We start from the raw sequence: 22,145 nt of genomic DNA, 5'->3' as shown, positions 1-22,145 counted from the left end.
ATAGACACTTGTTATGTGTACTGTGCAGTTTTAAGACAGTGTTATGACAAGGCAACATGCACAGTAGGACTCACAGGAGAACAGGACTTCACAGTGTAGTCAGAGACAGGGGCGCTGACAGCTATGGCCGGGCCCAAGACAAAGTCATAAGAAAGGGGACCCCACCCAATATACACAATTGTGACCCCCTAACATCTGACCAGGGGTCAGGGGTCAGTTTGATCAGGGGGTCAGTCTGATGACCTGTGTTGGCTTCCCCGGTCAAAGACTCAGGAGTCGGTTACTATATTTGTAGGGTGACAGAGGCCGGCCGGGGAGTCGGCTATTGTATCTGTAGGGTGACAGAGGCAGCAGGCCGGGGATATTGACCTGGAAGGGCTCCGTGACTCCCACGATGCTGCTCATGTTGTGGCTGTAGTAGGCCAAGATGAACTTCCCAGCCTCCCGGGGCAGATCCTCCTCTGAGAAGGTGACCACCTGGACACGAGGCGCAGACGGGGGGAGAGAGAGAGAGAGAGAGAGAAAGAGAGAGAGAGAGAGAGAAAGAGAGAGAGAGCGAGAGAGAGAGAGAGAAATAGACAGACAGAGAGCACAGAGACAAGAGAAAACAGAAGAGAACAGACGGAGGGAGAGAGAGAAAGAGAGAGAGAGAGAGAGAGAGAGAGACAGAGACAGAGACAAAGACAGAGACAGAGACAGAGAAAGAGGAGAAATGGATGCTAACATGATTTTTTTATATATTTTTTTTTATTCCATGTACTTCCCCAGCAATTTTGGATACGGTTCACAGTTCATGCATTTCAATGTATTAGCATACTCAGCTGGATTTTGCACATTGCATCACTTAAAACATGTACCTGCAACAGGTGATCCGACTTGGCCCACACATATGCCACATAGTCTTTATGATGCTTGAATCCAACCTAGAAAAGGTAAAACATAAGTTTCAATTTTGCATGTACCATTGTATTAAAAGTGACATTCACTCTTTTGGGTATGTGCTCCTTCATGACAGTCATTTAGCGTTCACAAATGAGCAAGAAAATTGTCTTTCCTTTGTTTGGCTAAGCATGCAGCTAGGATCTTATCAACAGAAAGCAGCCTTCGTGATATCTGAGTTAACTTCCGCTAAAATATAAAGGGTGTGTGCTGAAAGCCGACACATATTGATAAGATTATGGGAGTGCAATCACCTTTGACAACTGAGGAGGATAACAACTCTACCTTCTATTTCATTCTATTAAGCACAACCACAATCTATCATTACAATAAACCAGAAAAAAGAAATAAATTATTGAATGTTGGAGACATAAATTGTTATGTATGGCAAATGCAGCTATGTGTACTTCAATCCACAATGTAACTGTCAATACCTACGACCATTATTAAGCTTTTAAGGATTTTGACAACATTTTTATTTGACAGGAAATATTTCTGATACTAATATGTCTGAAAACTAATCAGTTACATACTGTACATGTATTCAATTATATCCCACCACATATTCAACCTTATGCAGCCCCGCTGACATGATATCAATTTGCATGGGAAGCTAAGAGCTAATTTGTTGTAGTATCAACAAATTTCCACATTCACTATTCAACAACTCTTTTATTGAGTTAATTGCAACCAATTATGGATTGTGTCCATATAAAGTGCTATGTCATATGGCTTTACACTTTACACTCATCACGAACAAGTTAAGAGAGCTGAAAATTGTTCATAGTATCAGTGCCAGCGCTATTGTGTAGGCTACATTGAGATGATACACTTAATGGTGAACTGCAATCATGTTGCATGATAAGAACACTAACGCTTTGTCATGAATCTCTTTCCTCGGTTCCCAGACTCTGTGGGAAGTCAGATCCCTGGGAAATGTTCCCTTTGTTTGCTTAGAGGCAGATGTGGTCGGTACAGTTTGTCAGACCAAACTGACCTTCAGTGCGATATAGTGTTGAAATGTTGCATCAGCTGCAACACCCTGAGACTGGATGAATGTGAGAAGTTGCATTACAAACTGAGGCAGTTTCTGAGATGTGACTGCATCATTGGTTTTGAGTTGCCTGGTTAACACCACACCATCTCACAATTGAGATGGTCTGGAGGCTGCCTCTGCAATTTCTCGTAGGAAAGGTGTGGTTTACGATTGCCCATAACCGTTTATTGGGCGTTACGAATGTATCATTTTGCATATATGTAGTCCATAGTCAATCGTGTCAGTTGTATCAATTCAAACAAACTGCAAGCTTCCATTTGTCAAGCCTTTCCACCCCTTCCCGCTCTCTGATTGGCTCCCTTGTTCAGGCTCCCTCGCTTAGGGCAAGTGCCAAGCTGTCTTTCAGATCGGCGCGATTGGAATTGGGATTTCCGAAGCTAGGTTTTGAGGGGTGTAATGTCAATATTGGGGGCAGGGCGGGAATAACGCACAGACTTGATATGTCACGGCCTAGGGCCCCCCACCTGGCAAGAGGCCCCTGCTTGTTAAAAAACAACAACATTTATATCAGAATTGCAACAAACTTCTTTGTGCAGCTACATCATAACAACATTGTCACAACATCACCAAGAGTTGTAACTAACGGATTAAGACTTGACCTGTTCAATCCTGGTGACAATAAGGTTAATAGAGGCTCTGTACAAATGGTTACCAACCAGGCCACAATTTGCATGAGAAGTGAGTAAGACCCACCCAGACAGGCCCAAGTAAAGTAAAGTAAAGTAAAGTAAAGTAAAGTAAAGTAAAGTAAAGTAAAGTAAAGTAAACTAAACTAAACTAAACTAAACTAGGACCTACTAACACTTTATGTTACTGGAAGAGAACTGCGCTCATCCAGCACAAGCCGTCTGGCTCTGCCATCCAGTCGCTCCAGTCAAGACTGTTCTCCGTTGTTGTACCCAAGTGGTGGAACGGTCTCCCAGAGGCAGCAAGACTAAACACATCTCTTGCAGCCTTCAAGAAACAAGTAAAGACCTTCCTCTTTCGAGAGGAGCTACTAAACTAATGCTTGAGCTGGCCTAGCCCCAGGGCAGACTCTTGACATGATGTTTACTTTAGTTTAGTCTAGTTTAGTTTAGTTTGAGTGTGTGTGTGCGTGTGTGTATGTGTTTGTGTGTGCGCTGTGTGTGTACTCCTTATTTATTATTATTTTATTTTTTAAACTAACCCCTCTTTGCAACTGCACTTCTGTATATTTCCTGTGCACTTTATATTTGCTTGTGATGTTGGCTTGATTATGTCCTCTTTTGAAAGTCGCTTTGGTTATAAAGCGTCTGCCAAATGCAATGTAATGTAATGTAATGTAAATGAAACTGAAATAAAATAAAATAACCAAACCACAGTTTGCATGAGAAGTGAGTTAGTTTGCCCTTCACAGAGAGATGAATTACCTTATAGAGCCCCATTCAGTCTCTACTAAAGCAAACTAAACTGCACTAAACTACACTCAACTAAACTAAACTAAATTACACTACACTAAACTAAACTGAATTTCACAGAGTAAACTGCACTATACTAAGCTAAACTAAACTAAATGCCCTTCACAGAGCGATGGATTACCTTATAGAGCCCCACCCAGTCCCAGGAGCTCCTCTGGAAGGTGGAGGCCACATCGAACTGCACCGTGGCGTCTGATGCTTTAGTCCATTCCTTCTCAACCTCAAGAGTGACCAAAGGCTGACTGACCCTGAAGGGGAACTGCAACAGAGAAATAATAATAATAATAATTTATAATACTTTAATTTGTATAGCACAAAATCATACTTAGCATGAAGCTCTACGTGCTTAGAAAGTCAGATTAAAAAAAGCGTAGCAATCAGCAAATGCAACACAGAAGAAGCATTTAGGTATCGACGTAAAAAAGATAAAACTTACTAAATGATTAATGCATGGAATACATACAAGCCTACATTTCTTACATGACAGAGTTCACAGGTGAATGTGTATCCATAAGTGCTTATCCATATGTAAACAAGAAGAGAATGTGCGTACATCAGTGACAGAGGTGCTGGACCAAACAGAAGATAAGGTAAATGAAGTAATACATTTCCACAACACTGTTCAATGCAAATAACTAACGGCACGCTGATTCGGACGCTCAGTCCTTTATCAAGTGCAACCAAATTATGAAGGACTGAGCATCCGAAACGTTGTGCCATTAAATGTTTGGGAATATAGAGCAATTTGCAGACATTTATTATTGTTTATTAATGTGGCACATTCAACAAATATGGCCGCCCATTTCTTAAATGAGATTTTGGATTTTTATAGCTATGTGCTGTAGGTTTTTGAATGTATCTTTTCCCCATGAGGGGTCTGAATTGGGCATGAAATTCCTCACGTCTCCTTACAATGTACAAGATACATTCATAGATGTCCTTCGAAGTGAGTGTCAAATTACAGGATCTGTGAAGTTCACATCTTCATTGCCGTAAACGATCAGTGCTTGCTGCTGATTAGCCATTGCCCTGATTCTATACAGCCCTGGCAGCAGGGCTTAAATAATTAATGCAGATACCTATTCATCATGCTAAGCTAAGGGCCTGCTAAATAGGCTGCATTGTGTAATGCTGTATAGTGTATACAGCGCAAGTACACAAGCAGAGAGAAGTTGGCAGACACTGGTTTGTGATTGCACAAGTGACACACTTTAAAGGTGCGCTGTGTAGGATGGTGGCCAGAGTAGGTATTGCAGCTATGCTGCTCATTGAAACTGTGCCAACAGGACTGGCCGTGCTCGCTGATGCGGTCAGAGTGGAAGACTGAGTAGAAAAATCGCCCGAGACCGCGCCGAAAGACCGCCATCTTCTCGTTGCCACCATGCCACGCCCTGATGTCTGAAATGTCCGAAATCTGGGCTTCCACATCAGCGACGAAAAGACTAATCTGTTTCCAGTGCCACCGACAGTGACACGGCTGGTGTGAAAAGGCCCTTAAAAGGCCAACTAAAATGGATGCCTATGCAATGTCATACGGTGTAGGGCCTATATACTGTATGTGCTCTCACATGCAGGGAGAAGATGGCGGACACCGGCTTGTGGTCGCTGATGGTGAAGGCCATGTGACTGCGGTAGGCGTGCTGCGTGACCCGGGTGGCCCCGCCCAGCCAGGAAGTCAGGCCGCGCTGCAGATTTGCATTGTGGGAAGGCACGGGTGAGCCGGTCCTCCGAAGACGCCACAGGATACGGTCTGTCCACGCTGGCTTCCTCTTCTTAGCACTGTTTAACAGATGCACAAGGGAAGGGGAGTAATGGAAGAAATAGGTTGTAGCTATAGCTATCTTTGTGCATGCTCATTTTCTTACTTCGAAATTTGTAGTACAATCATTACATTACATTGCTTTTACCCAAAGGGACTTACATATATTACAGGGTATTGGTTACAGTCAGGGCTCTAAATTAACTTTTTTCATCATCAGCCAAAATGGCTAATCTCACTAGTCAAACACAGACTCAGTAAGGGGTCAAAGTGGCTAGTGAGTTTTCTCTTCTACCAGCCAAACTGAAGTCTCACCAGCATTTGGACGGTTTGCGGGTGTTAATTCAGAGCCCTGGTTACAGTCCCTGGAGCAGTGTCGGGATAGGTGCCTTGCTCAATGGTACTTCAGCCATGGGGGGCAGAGGGGACCGATAAGGGTGGGGTCGAGGGATTGAACTTGCAACCCTGTGATCTACAGTCTAAATCTTTAACAACTACACCACGGTCAGCCATTACCTTGTGTCATATGTATGCGTTCCCACATCAAACTTGTACGTTGGAGGAAAGTTGAGGGGGCTCTCCATGAAACCCTCCAGGATGGGCTCGCTGTTCTTGGCCATGTTGAGCTGTAATTACAACAGTGATAATAAAAACAACAAGTTAATAATATATGCAGCTAAATGTCCCTCACCCATAATCACCCACTCCATACTGATTAAAAAAGAAATCCTTTTTTATATATATATATATATATAATATATACTTTATTGTGTTCATTCAAAGTTCATTCAAGTTGAGAACAATTATTCATTTATAAACACATTTTCAGTTTTTTTTTTCCCCACTTGTGATAAGGGTATACATATTAATTAACTGAGTGTAGTCTTGATTTCTCATTGGGGTGCCATAGTTTAGGATGGCTCCTCATCTTAAAGGGACACTGTGTGAGATTTTTAGTTGTTTATTTCCAGAATTCATGCTGCCCATTCACTAATGTTACCTTTTTCATGAATACTTACCACCACCATCAAATTCCTAAGTATTCATTATGACTGGAAAAATTGCACTTTTCATACATGAAAAGGGGGATCTTCTCCATGGTCGGCCATTTTGAATTTCCAGAAATAGCCATTTTTAGCTGCAAAAATGACTGTACCTGGGCCATACTAGAAAATATTAGTTTATTACTTAGCAAACTATCATGAAAAGGTCAAATTTGGCAATAGGCAACACAGTTTCAACGAGCAGCATAGTTGCAGTACCTTTTTTGACCATTTCATGCACAGTGTCCCTTTAACATTTGTAAAGGGACCATTTTTTGTCATACACATTCTCTTTATTATCGATTCTATAAGTTATTTTTTCCATACTTCTCATTTCCTCTATACTTTCCAACCACATATCAGTAGGAGGTGGTTCTACTTTCTTTCAATTCCTTGTAATTTGTTTTAAAGCTGTTATTCTAAAGACCCAAAAGAGGTGAAGGTGTTCCTTTTCAAGCCCTCTGGGTCTTATGCCCAAAATAGCATTGTGATTTTGTATTGACACGTCTTTGCTTAGCTTTTCTCGCGTAAGATGTTGGACTGCCTGCAAATATTTATTACGTTTATTACAAGAGTAGAAAATATGTGTATAATCAGCGTTGTTTACACCACATTCTCTCCAACAGCTGGTGTTGGTTCGCGCATATTTGGCCATTATTGATGGTGTTAGAAAGTATCTAATAGTTATCTTCCAAGTCCAAGTTATCTTCTGAAATCCTTAGTGTAGTAGAGTAACTTTATTGATCCCCGGGGGGAAACATGGACTGAAATGAACATTCAATGAAAGAGCATATTGACAAACTAATACCAAGGCTTTGAAGGTGTTTGTCTCCGCTTCAATGTTGGCACAGTTGCTGCACTTTGTTTATTTGTAGGGCAGTATGGTACTGAAATCTTCACTACCACTATGAGGCTAAGAGCGCATATGCTACATGGCTCATACATGTAATGAGCCATGTATAAAAGAAAGAAAGAAAATGTGATGCATTCTATAAATAGATGTTCTATGTGTCTTGTGTACAACACAGATGCAGTAATACTTAATAGCATATGGCATTAACACAGTGACACATTTTTCAAAGTAGTTTTTGCACAGTTGGGTCACTCTTGTTGGGTTAGCCTGTGTTTGTCTAACACCAAAACCCATTACCTGAATTACTGTATTATGCAACATGCACACACACACACACGCACGCACGCAAGCACGCACGCACACACGCACACACACACACACACACACACACACACACACACACACACACACACACACACACACACACACACACACACACACACTTAATAAGACTTAATGCTAATATTTCAATCATGAGTAAGTAAACACAGCAATCTCAATTAGGACTCTACGTCTCTGGTCCTGGGAAGGTTTATAGAGATTACTAGCATCATGGACATTCTGTACAGAAACTAAGCTAAAACCAAGACAAGCCGCTCTGTGGCCATTCGTTACATTACATTGCATTTAGCAGATGGTGTTATCCAAAGCAACTTACAAAGAACATTTTCTGAGAGGGAGGACCTTATTTGTACTAATGACCACTGATTTTGTCTTTGATCATGTTTTATTGCAGACTGGCCTGTCAACGTGCCTATTCACTCTTTGCCAATATCATTAATCATAACCACATTGCTGTGCCAATGCAGATAAACTTACAGACAATGAAATTATAGATTTGTCAAAAAAATATAGATATAATCCTCAGTACAACTTCTTTATATTTCAGCAGTCCATAGCTGATTGATACAACACGCAGGCATATAAACATCCCCCTGCACAAGAGAGTGTCAGTGAGGTGGAGTACAGAGAGAGAAGAGGAGATTAGGAGGACGGTAATGACATTTCATTTGCTGTGGTTCCATTTGTGCCGACGGGCACATGTGGCATTGGGGGGTTGGGTTGGCTGCCCTTTCAAATGTCAATATTACCAACCCCCAAGCAGCTTCAAAGGTAATTTGGATAAAAGAGAAAAAGATAAACACCCTTTTTAAAATAGGCTAAAGGATATCACCAGACGCAAGCATACGTTTCTAAGAATATTTGGGGGGATATTTCGCCTTCATTTAGACTAGATAGGGCAGATAGAGAGCAAGCAGGAAGTGAATGAGAGAGAGTGATGGGATAAGGGCGATGGGATATGACCCAGGCGGGATTTGAACCTGAGTCCCCGTGTACAATGCCCTACCTACACGGTTAGACTGCCACACAGCACCCCAGAGAGAGAGCTTTTAAATCTTCAGCAAAATGGATGCGTAAGAGCCCAAAACGTAATAACTGCCCATAACGTAATAACTGCCCATAACGTAATAATTTGGGCCCATTTGAAACGTAATAAAGCCCATAACGTAATAACTTGCCCATAACGTAATAACATGATGCACCTGCCAAATCTATTAACTTGACAATCCTTGTCGCTATCTAGGCTATGGAAACAAAGGCAATGAAATCACATGTGCTCGACTCTATGTAATTTCACTGAATGCTATCCTTTCATATTATTTCAATGCATTTGACAAAATAAAATCTTTGCATATCTTTGTCTTTCAGCTGACATCTTCTAAACGATACCTGGCATCACTTCAAAACATGGACAACACTGTGGAGATAAACAAATAGGTTCACCATAATATAGTGCTATACAAACCATAAAGGCAAGAACCCTTTCCTCTCAAAAATAAGCCTTTAATGTATTTGAACTGTAATCAAGCTATACTTTCACAGAGGATTCTGAGAAACCAGTGAGGCAGAGCAGAAAGATCAGTTGCTCTCCTGAAATGATTGTCTGCAACCTGCTTACTCCTAAAACACCTCATGGTCGCCCCTTAGTGGCTGGATCTATGAACTGCAGCCTGCGGAATGAAAATGAAAAAAAAAAAACCTTTTCTCACTTTAGAACCTGGCCCCTAATAAAGGTATAGACATAGACATAGGCCTAGAGAAGAAGGCGTGCAGACATTAAAGTGCAAGTGAGGACAACATATTTTCACTGCCAAGTTAATGTCACACTGACCTGGTCGCGCTCCCACAGGAGAGACAGCTTACTGCTGTCAATAGCACTCTTCACCACATGGATGTCATAGTCTTCAATGCGGAAATTCAGGTCACCAAACCAGAAAACCACACTGTTGGAAGAAAATACCAAAGCACAAGAGAAATACAGGTTAAATATCGTATGTGTTAGTATGTATGAATGCATTATCTGTGTTATAATCCAAAAAAGATAGGCTACTAGCCTATATGTCCACAGAGATACAGCTTTAAACATTTCGATACTGAAGCATTATCCCAAGCTGCTCTTACATCCCTATTAGGTCTGATTTCACATACTACTATGGTTAAGGGACAAGCAAAATGATGTGCCGTCAAAGAAAAGAGCAACACATCTAGAGAAATTCTACAAAATAGACAAATTCCAGAAAATAGAACAAAAGAGTTGATATAGATCCACATAATGTTGCAATGTTAAAATGCTCCTCAATGTAGCAGACCTTTTTTGTGTGTTTTTATTTCTATTATTGCTGTTATATTATTATTATTATTTTATTTTATTTTATTTATTTATTTTTTTGTTACTATCATTGTACTTTCTTTATGTTATATTTCTGTTATCATTGTTTCCATGTATTTACTTTATTTATTAATGATCATTTTTGTATTATTATTACTTCAAATTGGATGCTGTATGTGTTATGTGTACCTCTGGGTGGGTGGGATCTGGGTTGCTGTTTGTATAATTGTGAAAATCTATAAATAAAGTTACAAAAAAAAATGAGTTGTTCTAGTAAGATGTGTATAACTTACTTTGAATTCCCTTGAGAAGGGCGGTCTTTTATGAACTAGTCCTCAATGTACATTCCTATAGAACAAGTGCTCTCTTGGGAGAGCAGTAGCTTTAGCTGCAAGTTCATCCAATTTCAACATGCAGTTGTAATGCTCACACTACCTTGAACTTGTCAGTACCTGAGGTTTTTTTTCTTCAGCCTTTTCAGAGATCCTGGTCATTGTAATGGGGGCAGGTGTTTGTTTACATAAAAAAACCCATCTTTATTTATTCCCAAAAACATCCAAAAGGTTATGCAACATCAGCAGACAACTGGCAAACAGCCATACCTTTTGGGAAAATTTGGAGTAGGGCTTCATAAGAATCAGGAATTCCACCCACTTTATTGGAAACAAATCAACCAGTAGCAAACCTAGGGAGCGGGTCATCCATGGCATTTGGGAAACGTTAATTGTTATGCTCTTGGTCAGACCAAGTCTCGAAGAGATTTGAAAGTCAATGATAATCAGGCTAGCTTCAACCAGGAGTTTTCTGCTCCCACTTATTTTAATTTTTTCGTGGCGTTTCTGCTGAAGGTTTTGGGTGAAAGTTTCGGATGAAGATTGTTTTCTTTTTATCTGGCTATTTGGTTGTCCTACTCCCAGGCCAGATGCTTGGGTGTACAGATTTTAACCTACTCCTTCAAAATGCAGCAACTACACATTTTTTTCAAATTTGAGTTTAGACGGAAAACGGTCTTCTTTACAACTCCTTTATCTTGTAACAAAGTCCTATGGTCCAAATGTGTCATATTTTAAAGATAGTTTTAGGCCCTATGTCAAATTTGTAATAACTAAAATATCCAACCTAATACCAAGGCTTTGAAGGTTTTTTTCTCAGTATCAGTGTTGGTGTAGTTACAGCACTTTTCCTTTGAAAGGCAGTATATTCCACTTTACTCCACTCCACTCCACTCCACTCCTCTCTCTCATGTTCCAGTACTGTGGGTGTGTTGCCTCTTCCTGCTTGGTAGTAGTGTCAGTCAAGTAAAACAGTGTTGTTGTGTGTAATGTCCTTGTGTCTTCTTCTGTATTTATGTATGCATGTATGCTACATGACACCTTCATTTCCCTCGGGATCAATAAATGATACTCTACTCTACTCTACTCTACTCTAAAATCACTTTCCTCTCTCTATTCTACTCTAATCTCCTCTACTCTATTTTACCATATTCCACTTCACTTCACTCCACCCCACTCTACTCCCTCGTGGCCTAGGACTCTGGGCATGCTGCCTCCTCCTGCTTAGTAGTGTCAGTAAAGTAACACACTGCTGGAATTAATAAAATCACTTAACTCTACTCTACTCTCTATTCTACTCTACTCCAATTTACTCTATTTTACTAAACTCCACTACTTCACTTCACTTTACTCTACTACTCCACTCTACTCACTCGTGGTCCAGGACTCCCGGGGCGTTGCCTCCCTCAAACTGCTGTTGTTGCAGGATGCTCTCGAAGTCCTCCATGCGCTGCTCCAGGTTACGCATGTGGGCGGGCAGGTGGCAGTTGAGGAAGCAGACCGGGTGGCCAAACATCATCATCCTCGCACTCACGCCTCCCTTGTTGCCCTGGGACACGGGGATGAAGACAAAACATCATCATCCTCACACTCTGGGGGATGAAGGCAATACATCATCATCCTCCTCACAGTCACGCCGCCCTTGTTACCCTGGGGGATGGGGATGAAGGCAAAACATCATCATCCTCAGCTTGCACTCACGCCTCCCTTGTTGTCCTGGGACACAAGGATGAAAGCAAAACATCATCATCATCCTCACACTCAAGCTCCCTTGTTACCCTGGGGGATGGGGATGAAGACAAAAACATCATCATCATCATCACACTCAAGCTCCCTTGTTGCCCTGGGACACAGGGATGAAGGCAAAACATCATCATCCTCGGCTCACACTCACGTCCCCCTAGTTACCCAAGATGACAGGGAGGGAGGTGAAAACAAAAGCTTTCATCCTCATACTCACTCCTCCCTTGTTATCCTGGGGCATGGAGGAAGAGGCAAAAGATGGTTAGTTATTATTATTAATTATAATGCATCCGTTGCCAAGTGGATGGGGAGTTGGTCTTTCAATCTGGGTGTTGTAACTTTGAATTCCACCTGACATCTCCCTACACCTCCATGGCTCCACCCTTGGCCCCGTGGGTCGATTAGCCTATACATTTTTTGCTGAAAATACTGAACTACATTTAGAGCTTTAAGTAAGAGATTAAGACGTTATGCTCATTACAATTTTGGTGACAGTAAGATTATATCATCCTGCACTAAGGGGTTAAGTTCGGTATATCTCTGTACAGCACTGTGTAGCACTGCAGGCTTTGCCTTGGTTTCACTGTAGTCATCAGTATAGGCTGAGGTATTGCGTTTTATGACTGTGGGCTGCTTCAACACAGCACATTTCAAGAGACCTCTGCAGTTTAACATCTCTCATGAGTATTAATTCAAGAGGATGGATCAGCAAGTGTGCAGTGCAGTGTGCAATTACCCTCTCTGAAGGCCGTTCATAATTAAATTATTGCCTTATCCTGCCCTAAATCTCATACATAAGGTGTTTAGCCAGCAGGAAAGGTTGGTCTGCACACAGCCCTGCATACTGCATATCAATGTATAGGTATAGGTGTAACTCAATGAAGTCTTTGAGCAATAATTATGAGGAGACTAGCGTTTCCTGCGGCTTGACTGTATTGTCTAACACCTGCAAAGAGTCACTTTGAAAGTAGTATGCACTCACTTCGTCATACGATTAGACTGCTGTGATCATTTCTGAGCGCTGTCATTGAGTCGCTAGACTCAGTAAGAGCTTGGTTCACAAACGCAACATTTATGAAAAACATAGGACACTGGGCCACTGGGCCAGATGGTGTTGCCCAGGGTTGGGCCACGCCAAAAAACTTAACACAGCATTTTGCATTGATACCTGAGATCAGGGTATTTTCACATTTAATCCCTGTTAAGTGAACCGAACTCCTCTATCCTATATATAAGTGCAAAAAGGGCCGGGTGCTATTTTTTGTTAGGGTTTAATTTTTTTATTTTTTTATTTTACCTTTATTTTACCAGGGAAATAAAATCACATTGAGAATAAAATTCTCTTTTACAAGTGAGCCCTGGCCAAGGCGGCAGCACACATAACAGTTACATTACAGACAGGACACAGACAAAACAGAACAAATCAATATGGATAAAGAGATAAAATTACACAATAAAAACCATAAAATAATAAACATAAAACAACATTAGAAGGAGATTAAAATATTAAAAGCAAGTGCAGACAGATTTAAAAGTGTCATTAAGATAGGTTTTAAACTCAGCTACAGACATAAAAACAGCAAGCTTAAGAGATTTCTGCAGTTCATTCCAGTGAGTTGGGGCACAATGAATAAAAGCAGTTTTACCAAATTCTGTTTTAATGGAGTGTCAGTCCTCTTCCTGATCACACCCTCTCTTTAAGTGATCTAGTCACAGATGTAACATGTCAGGACTCTTTAGCGAACCTTACTGAGACCACGTCAACAAAGATCTCAATACGGTTGACTTTCGAGGGGTCTGGGTATGCTTTTGAGAGTTTGGAGCGCCTGGGTTCGCTTAAGGTGTTCATGGGGTGATCATGAGGGTGAACATTATGAACTATGATTTTTTTCCCCTTTTTACTATTTGTCTATAGGCCCAGGTCTAAAAGAACCCAAACACCTTCTATGTAACAAAAACACAAACACCTCCCAAGGGTTAAATGGATAACAGAGGCCAAGTGTGTGCCCTAACACAGAGGTCCCCTAGTGGTCTGCTCACCCAGTATCCCCCGAGGCCTGTGCGAGTCTTCTGGGTCTGGACCCCCCTCAGGAAAGGCAGGTGGCAGGACCTGGAGAAGACCAGCAGCAGAACCCCCTGCATGCGCTGAGACGCCACCTGCAGGACAAAGCAGACAACACACATCCTGCAACATGGCACTTGTCTAGTTGTGTGCTAGTGACTCTATAACTGTGCGTGTACAACAAAAGCGACCAAAGAGACCAGAGTGGCATAAGTCATTATTTCTCGGAGGGTCAACGAACTAAGCGAAGAAAGCAAATTCGCCGGCGAACTGGGAACTCTGTGAAAGTGAACTGGGCGACCAGAGTGAATTTCAGCTATTAGAAGTCAGCTAATATCATGGTAATGAGCTATGATATGGTTTGATGTAAACCAATTGGAATGTTATCATATCTTCGAATGTCCCAGGCTGACAAGCGAAAGCTGTTATGTGATTATCTAAAATCAAACATGCTAATATTGCGTCCAGAGAGAATACAGAGAAGTAGCCTCTTACTGCATCAGGGGTCGCCGGCGGGCCTATTCACTATTTGCTGAAAATACTCAACTACATCATAACAACATTGCTATGACAGTGCCGAGAGCCATAAGAAACAGATTAAGACATAGATATTACAGTTTTGGTGACAGTAAGGTTATAACATAGGTGCTGCGCTAAGGGGTTAATGACGAAACTTCAACAACCTCGGCTACTTGGTTGCTTACTGTAGGTTGTTTCTGGTGTACAGGGCCAGGCGCAGTAAAATACTACTGTACTGGCCAGCTAGTTCGTTGGTTGGTCACTATTGACTGAAGTCTGTTGACCTTTCCTCCTTTTCCTCTTTTTCCGTTAATTGGTCTAAGTGGTGTGACATAATCTGATGAAGGCCATAAGGCTGTATGCATATTGGTGTTTTTAAAGGGGTATGCCAACTGTATTAAAGTGATACTGTCTCATTTTTGGAAATAATCTTATTTTACACCTCCCCTTGAGTTAAATAATAAGGTTTTACCGTTCCCCTGTAATTTCAACCGTTTTCTAGTTATGGCAGTGCAAATTTTACCTCCAAGCTAACAGTTAACATGGAGTCCTATGAGACCAGTTAGCGGCGAGCTGGTCTCATAGGACTCAATGTTAACAGCTAGCATAGAGGTAAAACTTGCACTGCCATACCTCGAGAACGGTTGAAAGTACAAGAGAACGGTAAAACCCTATTATTTAACGCAAGGGGAGGTGTAAAATAAGATTATTTCCAAAAATGGGACAGTATCACTTTAAGCCCCAAAATAGTGGCATACCCCTTTAATGCATTAGCCCGTGAAATAAACTGAGGGCCTGGACCTGGGGTGTTTGTCCTGTGGTTTTGGTGAACATTTACTATTGGCTGTATTTAAATTTGTTGCTAAATTACTTGGCTTCCATCACGGCTTCAGTTCATTCAAACAGTTCCATGGCGTATGAAATATGAAGACCTTTCTGAGCTGTTACCTTATCCTACTGTAGCATGTTATCTTGCATAGTCCCTGTGTTACCTTATCTTCTCTCAATAATTAATTAATGATGCATAAATCATGAGGAGTTGATGATTTCAAGGGGTGCTTGATGCTGAGCACTTGAAGAGGTTCAAGGGGTGCTTGATGCTGTGTGACACAGCCAGTCTTTACAATAACAGACTCTTTCAGCAGACTCCCTGACCTGTCAGGAGAGACAGCAGAGTGGGCAGTGTGCATTGGGAGGGAGCAGAGTATGGAGAAAGAATTTTGGACACGAAAGCCTTGTGTTCCTACATCTCTTCTCTTCTCCTCTTTCAATATATCTATATATATTTCCTTCCCTTTTCCCTTTCTGTCTGTCTTTCCAGTGCGCTCTGTCTTTCCAGTGCGCTCCTCCGTTCAATACGCCCGGGGTGTGTGTGTGGCTCGTATTGAGGCTTTATCTCTCTCTCTCTCTCTCTCTCTCTCTCTCTCTCTCTCTCTCTCTCTCTCTCTCTCTCTCTCTCTCCCAGTAGAACAGCGCTGTGCAAATTAACACTTGAGCATGGCTAATTAGCGAGGGTGCAGACGCCAGCATGGGCTGACGGATGTGGGATAACTGCACTGCTGTCCTCCGGGAGTCCACAGTGAGACACAACATTATCATGGGGGGGAGAGACAGAAATCAGCTAAGCAACTAGATGAGTTAACCCTTCACATTCCAGCACTGACACTCCTAGAAACCCTGTCTTGTGAAAGATAACAGATTTTTACTATGATTGTTATGCTATGCTATGATTATTACTATGATATTGCATAGCTTTTACACCAGTTAGTTCACTGTACCCACTGCTGTAGATAGACATCCTAAAAACCTACATATTTGATCGAAACAGCTCAGAATCAGCTGATTGTAAGACAGGTGATATAAGCTACAGTAACTGCAGTTACTCAGTGAAGTCACCTGTGTTGGAAGGAAACTGTAGCACATTTTTTACTTCTACTTTTAACACCTCTGCCCTCCAAGTCCGTTAACCAGCACATGCACAAAAGAGTGAAATCTGCAAAGGAACAAGATCAGTTAACCCTTCACTTACCAGCACGAGTGCTGTTAGAAATCCCCCCTTGCATGCACCTCATGAAAGATAACAGATTTTTACTTTTGAAGTGGTATGCATACTAATAGACCTAAAAGAGCCCCTTGTCTGTACCCCTGCTCTTGTTTACCAGCACATAGACGAAAGAGACAATTTTGCAAATGCAATTAGACCAGTTAACCCTTCACTTACTAGCACGTAGCCGAAGGGACTGAGGGTCTCCATGCACAGATCGCTCCACTGGTCGGTGAAGAGGGCGTCTTTCAGTCGCTTATTGATCATTGAGTTCATTTCCTGTAGCCTTTATAGGAAACATCATAGTAAGGAAAGAGTTAATATAAAGTATATTCCTTTTTTACTTAAAGTGATACTGGGTGGGAGATACTGTACACAGATCTTTTCCATGCATGTTTTAATTCAATCTAGTTATATGTTTCAAATATAAGGCGTCACTTCAAACTCTTGATATTAACAATACAGTTCTTCGCCTGGTGATTTGTGTTACTGGGTCCATCACAAGGGTATCATTAAACAAGGCTGTCAATGATATATTTTTTTTATTTCTACTTGAAGACATAAGACATATGGGGCAGCTGTGGCCTAGTGGTTAGAGAGTTGGTCTTTCAATCTAGGGGTTGTAGGTTCGAATCCCCCCTGACCTCTCCCTACATCTCCATCCAAGGCACCTAACCTCACATTGCTCCAGGGACTGTAACCAATACCCTGAAAAATAATAACTGTAAGTCACTTTGAATAAATGAAAGTGTCAGCTAAGTGCAATGTAATGTAATATGAAAACGTGTTTGAAAACTTGTTTCAAATGTACCTGTCCTGCACCTGTTAATTTAGCCTTTTTTCTCCTTCAATTCCCTGTTGAGAGATTAACTATGTGGGTCTAATTCAAGAGGATAGCAGCATGGCTATTTGCAGTCTACCCAACAGGTGTCACTAGACAAATACATCATACAGCAGGTGGCGAGGAGAGAACTGGACCAGGCGTCTGTTCTGTTCTATTGAGTCGACAGGTGTGTCACAACCAGGCAGGCAAAGTAGGAAATTGCCGAGGGCCCCCAGCTGAAAGGGAGGACCCCCTGGTAATGATTGGTTATTATGTATTTGTATTTAAATGGCAGCAATGACAACTTTGTGACTGTGGCAGCACGTCCCTAAATTCAATCACCGCAAAAGAGGCAATGATGCTGCTATTGAAAAATCTCTTGAGGTGGCCCCTCCCCAATAGTTTGAAGATAAGAGGAATGAGGAAGGGCCTTTAGTCCCTCTTTGCCTAGGGCCCCCAAATATCTTGATACAGCCCTGCGAGGCAAATGCAAAAGGCGGACAGATTGGCCATGGTGCAGCCAGCCATGCCCCCCCACCACACACACAGACACAGACACACACACACACACACACACACACACACACACACACACACACACACACACACACACACACACACACACACACACACACACACACACAAAAAAACACTCACCCTACGACAAACATGTCCGCAGCCCGGCTTCTCAGATTTGGCTCAAACAGGGACGTGATGTCATCAGGAGGCACAGCTGATCCGACATTCCATGTGACGATGTGGACCCTGTGGATAGATGGGAGAAACTGTTATGAGTACGGCTGAGTGGAAGCGTACACAAACACTTAGACATAGTGACGGACAAGAATAACAGAGCTCAGAGAGGCGCAGGTTTTTTACCAACAAAAACACAAAATCAACCCGAAATGAGAAACCTATTATTGGTATTAGGGGCTTGTATTTGCACACAGCTGGGTGGATAACAGCATTTGCAGATGTAAACAGTACGACAGGGGCCAGCACATATACACAGCTTTGATAGCACACTGTATCGTAGTGTGGAGCCAGATTGGCAGAGAGATGAGCGGCAAGTGAGAGAAGTGTGTCTGGGAAGACTTCCAGGAACACAAACACAAATTCTGTCTCCAGTCTGTTGCCTGTGTGACGCTCGTGCACATATAAACACGGAGAGATGTGTGCATTTGGATGAGAGGAGCAGGAGAAAGAATGTAAACAGCAGCAGTAGGGTCAGGCCCAAGCAAATGAAAATATTGTTTCTTAGAAGTTTCCCTCCACTATGTCTTGCAGAGCAGAGGCAACTAAGGCCTTACATGCACCTGTTATTCATATACAGAGTATTGTCTCCTGAGAGAGATTTATTTGAAACCGTTCAGAAAGTATTTCCATTGTGTCATCTTATAGAAGTGACTTCTTGGAAACCAGGGCCAAGTCAGACACAAGTTTAATATCAGCATGTCCAAATTGTTATACAGTATTACTCTTGTTTATGCACTCGGGAGCCTGGTGTCTTTCTATCTATTCTGAACTGAGTTTTTGATTTTCTTTGTTAGTCTGAGGGCAATCCTAATTCCATTGTTCTGTGTATGCTCTGTTCACATGGCAGAATTGTCTAGCCTCACGAGCCATCCTCCGGACTTCCGCCAAAGGATTGGCTCCACTACGGTAAAAATGAAATGGTAGTATTATGGGATGGTCAGGACCAGGGTAAGAATTGTCAACTTTGATTGCCGGTAAACTAATTGCAAATTTGTAACATCTCATTTGATCTAGTATCAAGATACTTTAACAAACAGTTGCAAGATGTTTCAGTATAAGCTGTTCTTCTGTGAAAACCATAGCAACAGCAGTGTCGTGTAAATCAGTGTTTCCCAACCATTTTTTTCCTGATGAGCCTATTTGTCAGATGAGTATTCCCCTCCCCACCCCGCCCCCACCCCACTCACGCTCTATATCTGTTCTTCTATCCCAATCCATGTATTTGCTACCTCAGAGGAGTTTTCGGTCACGTTGGTTTGTTTGTCTGTCTGTTTGTCTGTCTGACAGCAGGATAATAAGATAGGAACGGATTTTGATTACATTTTGGAGTTGTTGGAAATGACAAATTTTGGTGGTGATCCGGATCATGATCCTGGACTTTTTAAAAACATTCTTCACCATTGCGGTATAGGGCGAATTTTGACATTCACAAAAACAAGGCAGAAAGACCTGGGGAAAAAAACAGGGTGTAACATAGTCAAATGTTCTAACAAACAGTTTCCTTGGTGGAGGTCTACAATCTCTGTGTGCATTTCTAGTTGTAATTGCATTTCTCCACGTACCCCCCGAGGTGTGATCACGTACCCTAGTGGTACACGTACCCCTGGTTGGGAAACAAATGTGTGCGAATGGACATCTGAGAGGCTGTGTGGCAGTAGGAGACCAGCAGGAAGACAGTCTTATTCATCCAGTTGATCTTAGTCAAAAGAAATTTAGTTGCATGCAACTGTATTTCTCTTTGGCACTTTACAATGTTTAATTTCTTCATGAACCCATTTGTGCAGAGCCTTGAACATCGGGTAATGAGTGACCTCACGTTGAAATCAAACCTAGGTCCCTGGTGTAGTCTGGGAAACTGCCATTGCCATTGTGACACAGCGCTCCACAGCACACAGTGCTGGTTGTACATAAAGAAATTGCATATATGCCTCACCCATGCAAGAGGGCAACCCAAATGGTGCCCCAAGTGAGCAGTGTGGTGGGACGGTACCATAAACAGGGTACCTCAGTCATGGAGAAGGATGGGGGAGAGCACTGGTTAACTACTCCCCCCACCAATCTGGCAGGTCGGAAGTCAAGCCGACAACCTTTAGGCTACAAGTCTGACATCCTTACCGCTTACTGTCCCATCTTATCCCACTGAGCCACCGCACCCTCACAACTAACTAAACTCCTTTGATATGGAGGACATGATCACCTGAAGCTCAACCTGACGAGATTTCTTTTTACATCAATGGGTCCTTCCTGGTTAGATAAGTCAAATAAAAACAAAATAAAAACAAGCACTCACCTGAAATCATCCAGCTCAGTAATTCCATCGGTCTTCTCAGCCTTCCCCCTCCCGCCCTCCGAGAGGCCAGTTGTCGCCTGTGGCTCAGGACTGGCCCTGAGTTGGTGGGAGCCGCTGCTGAGGTACGATGCTGACGAGGGGCTGTGTCTGGACTGGGCGCTCCGATGGCTGGGAGGGCTGATGCCAGCCAGGGTGTTCAGGTTGGGGTGAGAGCCCCCACGGATCGGGGGAGGAGACACTCCAGGCTGATGATGAGATGATGATGAGGAGGAGGAGGAGGAGGAGGATGACAAGGAGGATGACGAGAGGTGTGGGAAGATGGCGGTGTTGCCTGGGGGAGGGATGAGTGCCTGCGAGGATGGGGACGAGGATGATGATGGCGATGATGAGATGATCTGCTGACGTTGCTGCTGCTGGGGGCTCCTGTTTGACTGGGGGCTCCTGTTTGCCTGCGGGCTGCGGGACGTCGGAGGGCAGAGGGGCTGGGGGAACTCCGGTGGTGTGCTGGTGTGGTGGTGGTGGTGGTGGCCCAGCGAGGTGCTCAGTGACCCCAGCGACCCCAGAGACCCGGCCGTCACAGGGGGCACAGAGGGCTTGGGCCTGGGGATGGACTCTGGGTTCTTCAGGGCCTTGGCTGAGGATGATGACCCCATGCCCATGCCCAGGGCTGTGGGCCTGGGTCTGCTGATGCTCAGAGGGGGCGGTAGGGCGGCGGAGGGCTCCACATCCGCAAACTCTGACGCAAGCTCTGGGGCTCCAGGGGAGAGATGGAGGGCCCGGACACCACCTGCCATGGCTGCTGCTGGTGCTGCTGGTAAGCGGTGAAATTGTCTAGGTTAATTCAACACTGTTCTGAGCATATATCCCACTCAATTTAGTGTTAAATTCAACTCTTTGAGTGTTAAATTAACAATTATTAAAGGAAAAAAGGTGAAGACCCAGAAGCACTCCAATTACCTGCTTGTGTTTAACAATTATTAGATACTATTTTTGAGCATGCATGGCTTTGTTAATTCAACACGTAAACACTTGTTCAATGCAAAGGGTTCAACATTAAAATCGAGTGGGACCATATGTGCTCAAAATGTTGTCAATTATTATTAACCCTGCAACCTTTAATGTGAGGTAAGCAGTAACAAAAAAACAAATTACTTTGCCAGTGCAGTCAGAAAGTCAGTGCAAAATTCTGCTGGTGACTTGAGTCATTTCAACTCTACATGTATATGTACACTATAATGAGTAGAATTAACTGTTACAAATAGTAAAACTTACTGACCAAAGAGTAATTAACACTATTTTTGAATGAGACCAAATGTTATGTGAACATAACATAAAATCTGGCAATAGGCAGCACAATTACAATGAGCTGCATAGTTGCAATACCCACTCAGGACACCCTGCGCCACCATCTTACACAGCGCACCTTTAAGAGTTACAACAGGCTTAAGCAAAGGGCCACATTTTTTCAGCACCACCATTGGAGGGCCATATAGGACCGCAGATCAGACTGCAACTCACAGAGGTTACAGTATATTAACACTGGTGCTTTTACCGTGTGGTGTCCTTGGGAGAGGTGGCGGGCAGGCGCTGGGAGGAAGGGGCAGGCCGGAGAGGCTGGAGATGGGAGACATGGTGATGCCGAAGGGGTCGGACAGTCTCTTGGACAGGGAGCAGCTCCGGGGCTGCTGCATTGGATCCATCAGCCTGCAACAACAGAGACACACAATGTTTTTTTTTCTAGTATATGGGTAGATGACGTGACGTGAACATTTTGCTGTCACAGGCTCTTAAAATTAAGTAAATTCATGCTTTCGA

The 22,145-nt window shown here is 42.8% G+C and overlaps 1 protein-coding gene across 1 annotated transcript in view; it reads right to left on the bottom strand.

Moving 5' to 3' along the window:
* Window positions 1-22,145, bottom strand: part of LOC134438088 (phosphatidylinositol 4,5-bisphosphate 5-phosphatase A) — a 34,436-nt gene that overhangs the window by 5,758 nt on the left and 6,533 nt on the right. Inside the window, exons 2-13 of the mRNA XM_063187674.1 lie at window positions 21,883-22,034; window positions 20,331-21,141; window positions 17,942-18,049; window positions 16,639-16,747; window positions 13,877-13,993; window positions 11,467-11,642; window positions 9,264-9,375; window positions 5,711-5,820; window positions 5,004-5,214; window positions 3,557-3,694; window positions 858-923; window positions 370-477 (exon numbers count right to left, since the gene is read on the bottom strand). Coding sequence (XP_063043744.1) covers window positions 370-477; window positions 858-923; window positions 3,557-3,694; window positions 5,004-5,214; window positions 5,711-5,820; window positions 9,264-9,375; window positions 11,467-11,642; window positions 13,877-13,993; window positions 16,639-16,747; window positions 17,942-18,049; window positions 20,331-21,141; window positions 21,883-22,034 — 2,218 coding nt within the window. The remainder of the gene's footprint in view (window positions 1-369; window positions 478-857; window positions 924-3,556; window positions 3,695-5,003; window positions 5,215-5,710; window positions 5,821-9,263; window positions 9,376-11,466; window positions 11,643-13,876; window positions 13,994-16,638; window positions 16,748-17,941; window positions 18,050-20,330; window positions 21,142-21,882; window positions 22,035-22,145) is intronic.

Source organism: Engraulis encrasicolus, chromosome 21, assembly GCF_034702125.1.
Source record: "Engraulis encrasicolus isolate BLACKSEA-1 chromosome 21, IST_EnEncr_1.0, whole genome shotgun sequence".
In the NCBI taxonomy this organism is placed as follows: Eukaryota; Metazoa; Chordata; class Actinopteri; order Clupeiformes; family Engraulidae; genus Engraulis; species Engraulis encrasicolus.
The sequence above is the reverse complement of the archived record's forward strand: the minus strand, read 5'-3'. Positions and strand labels throughout refer to the sequence as shown.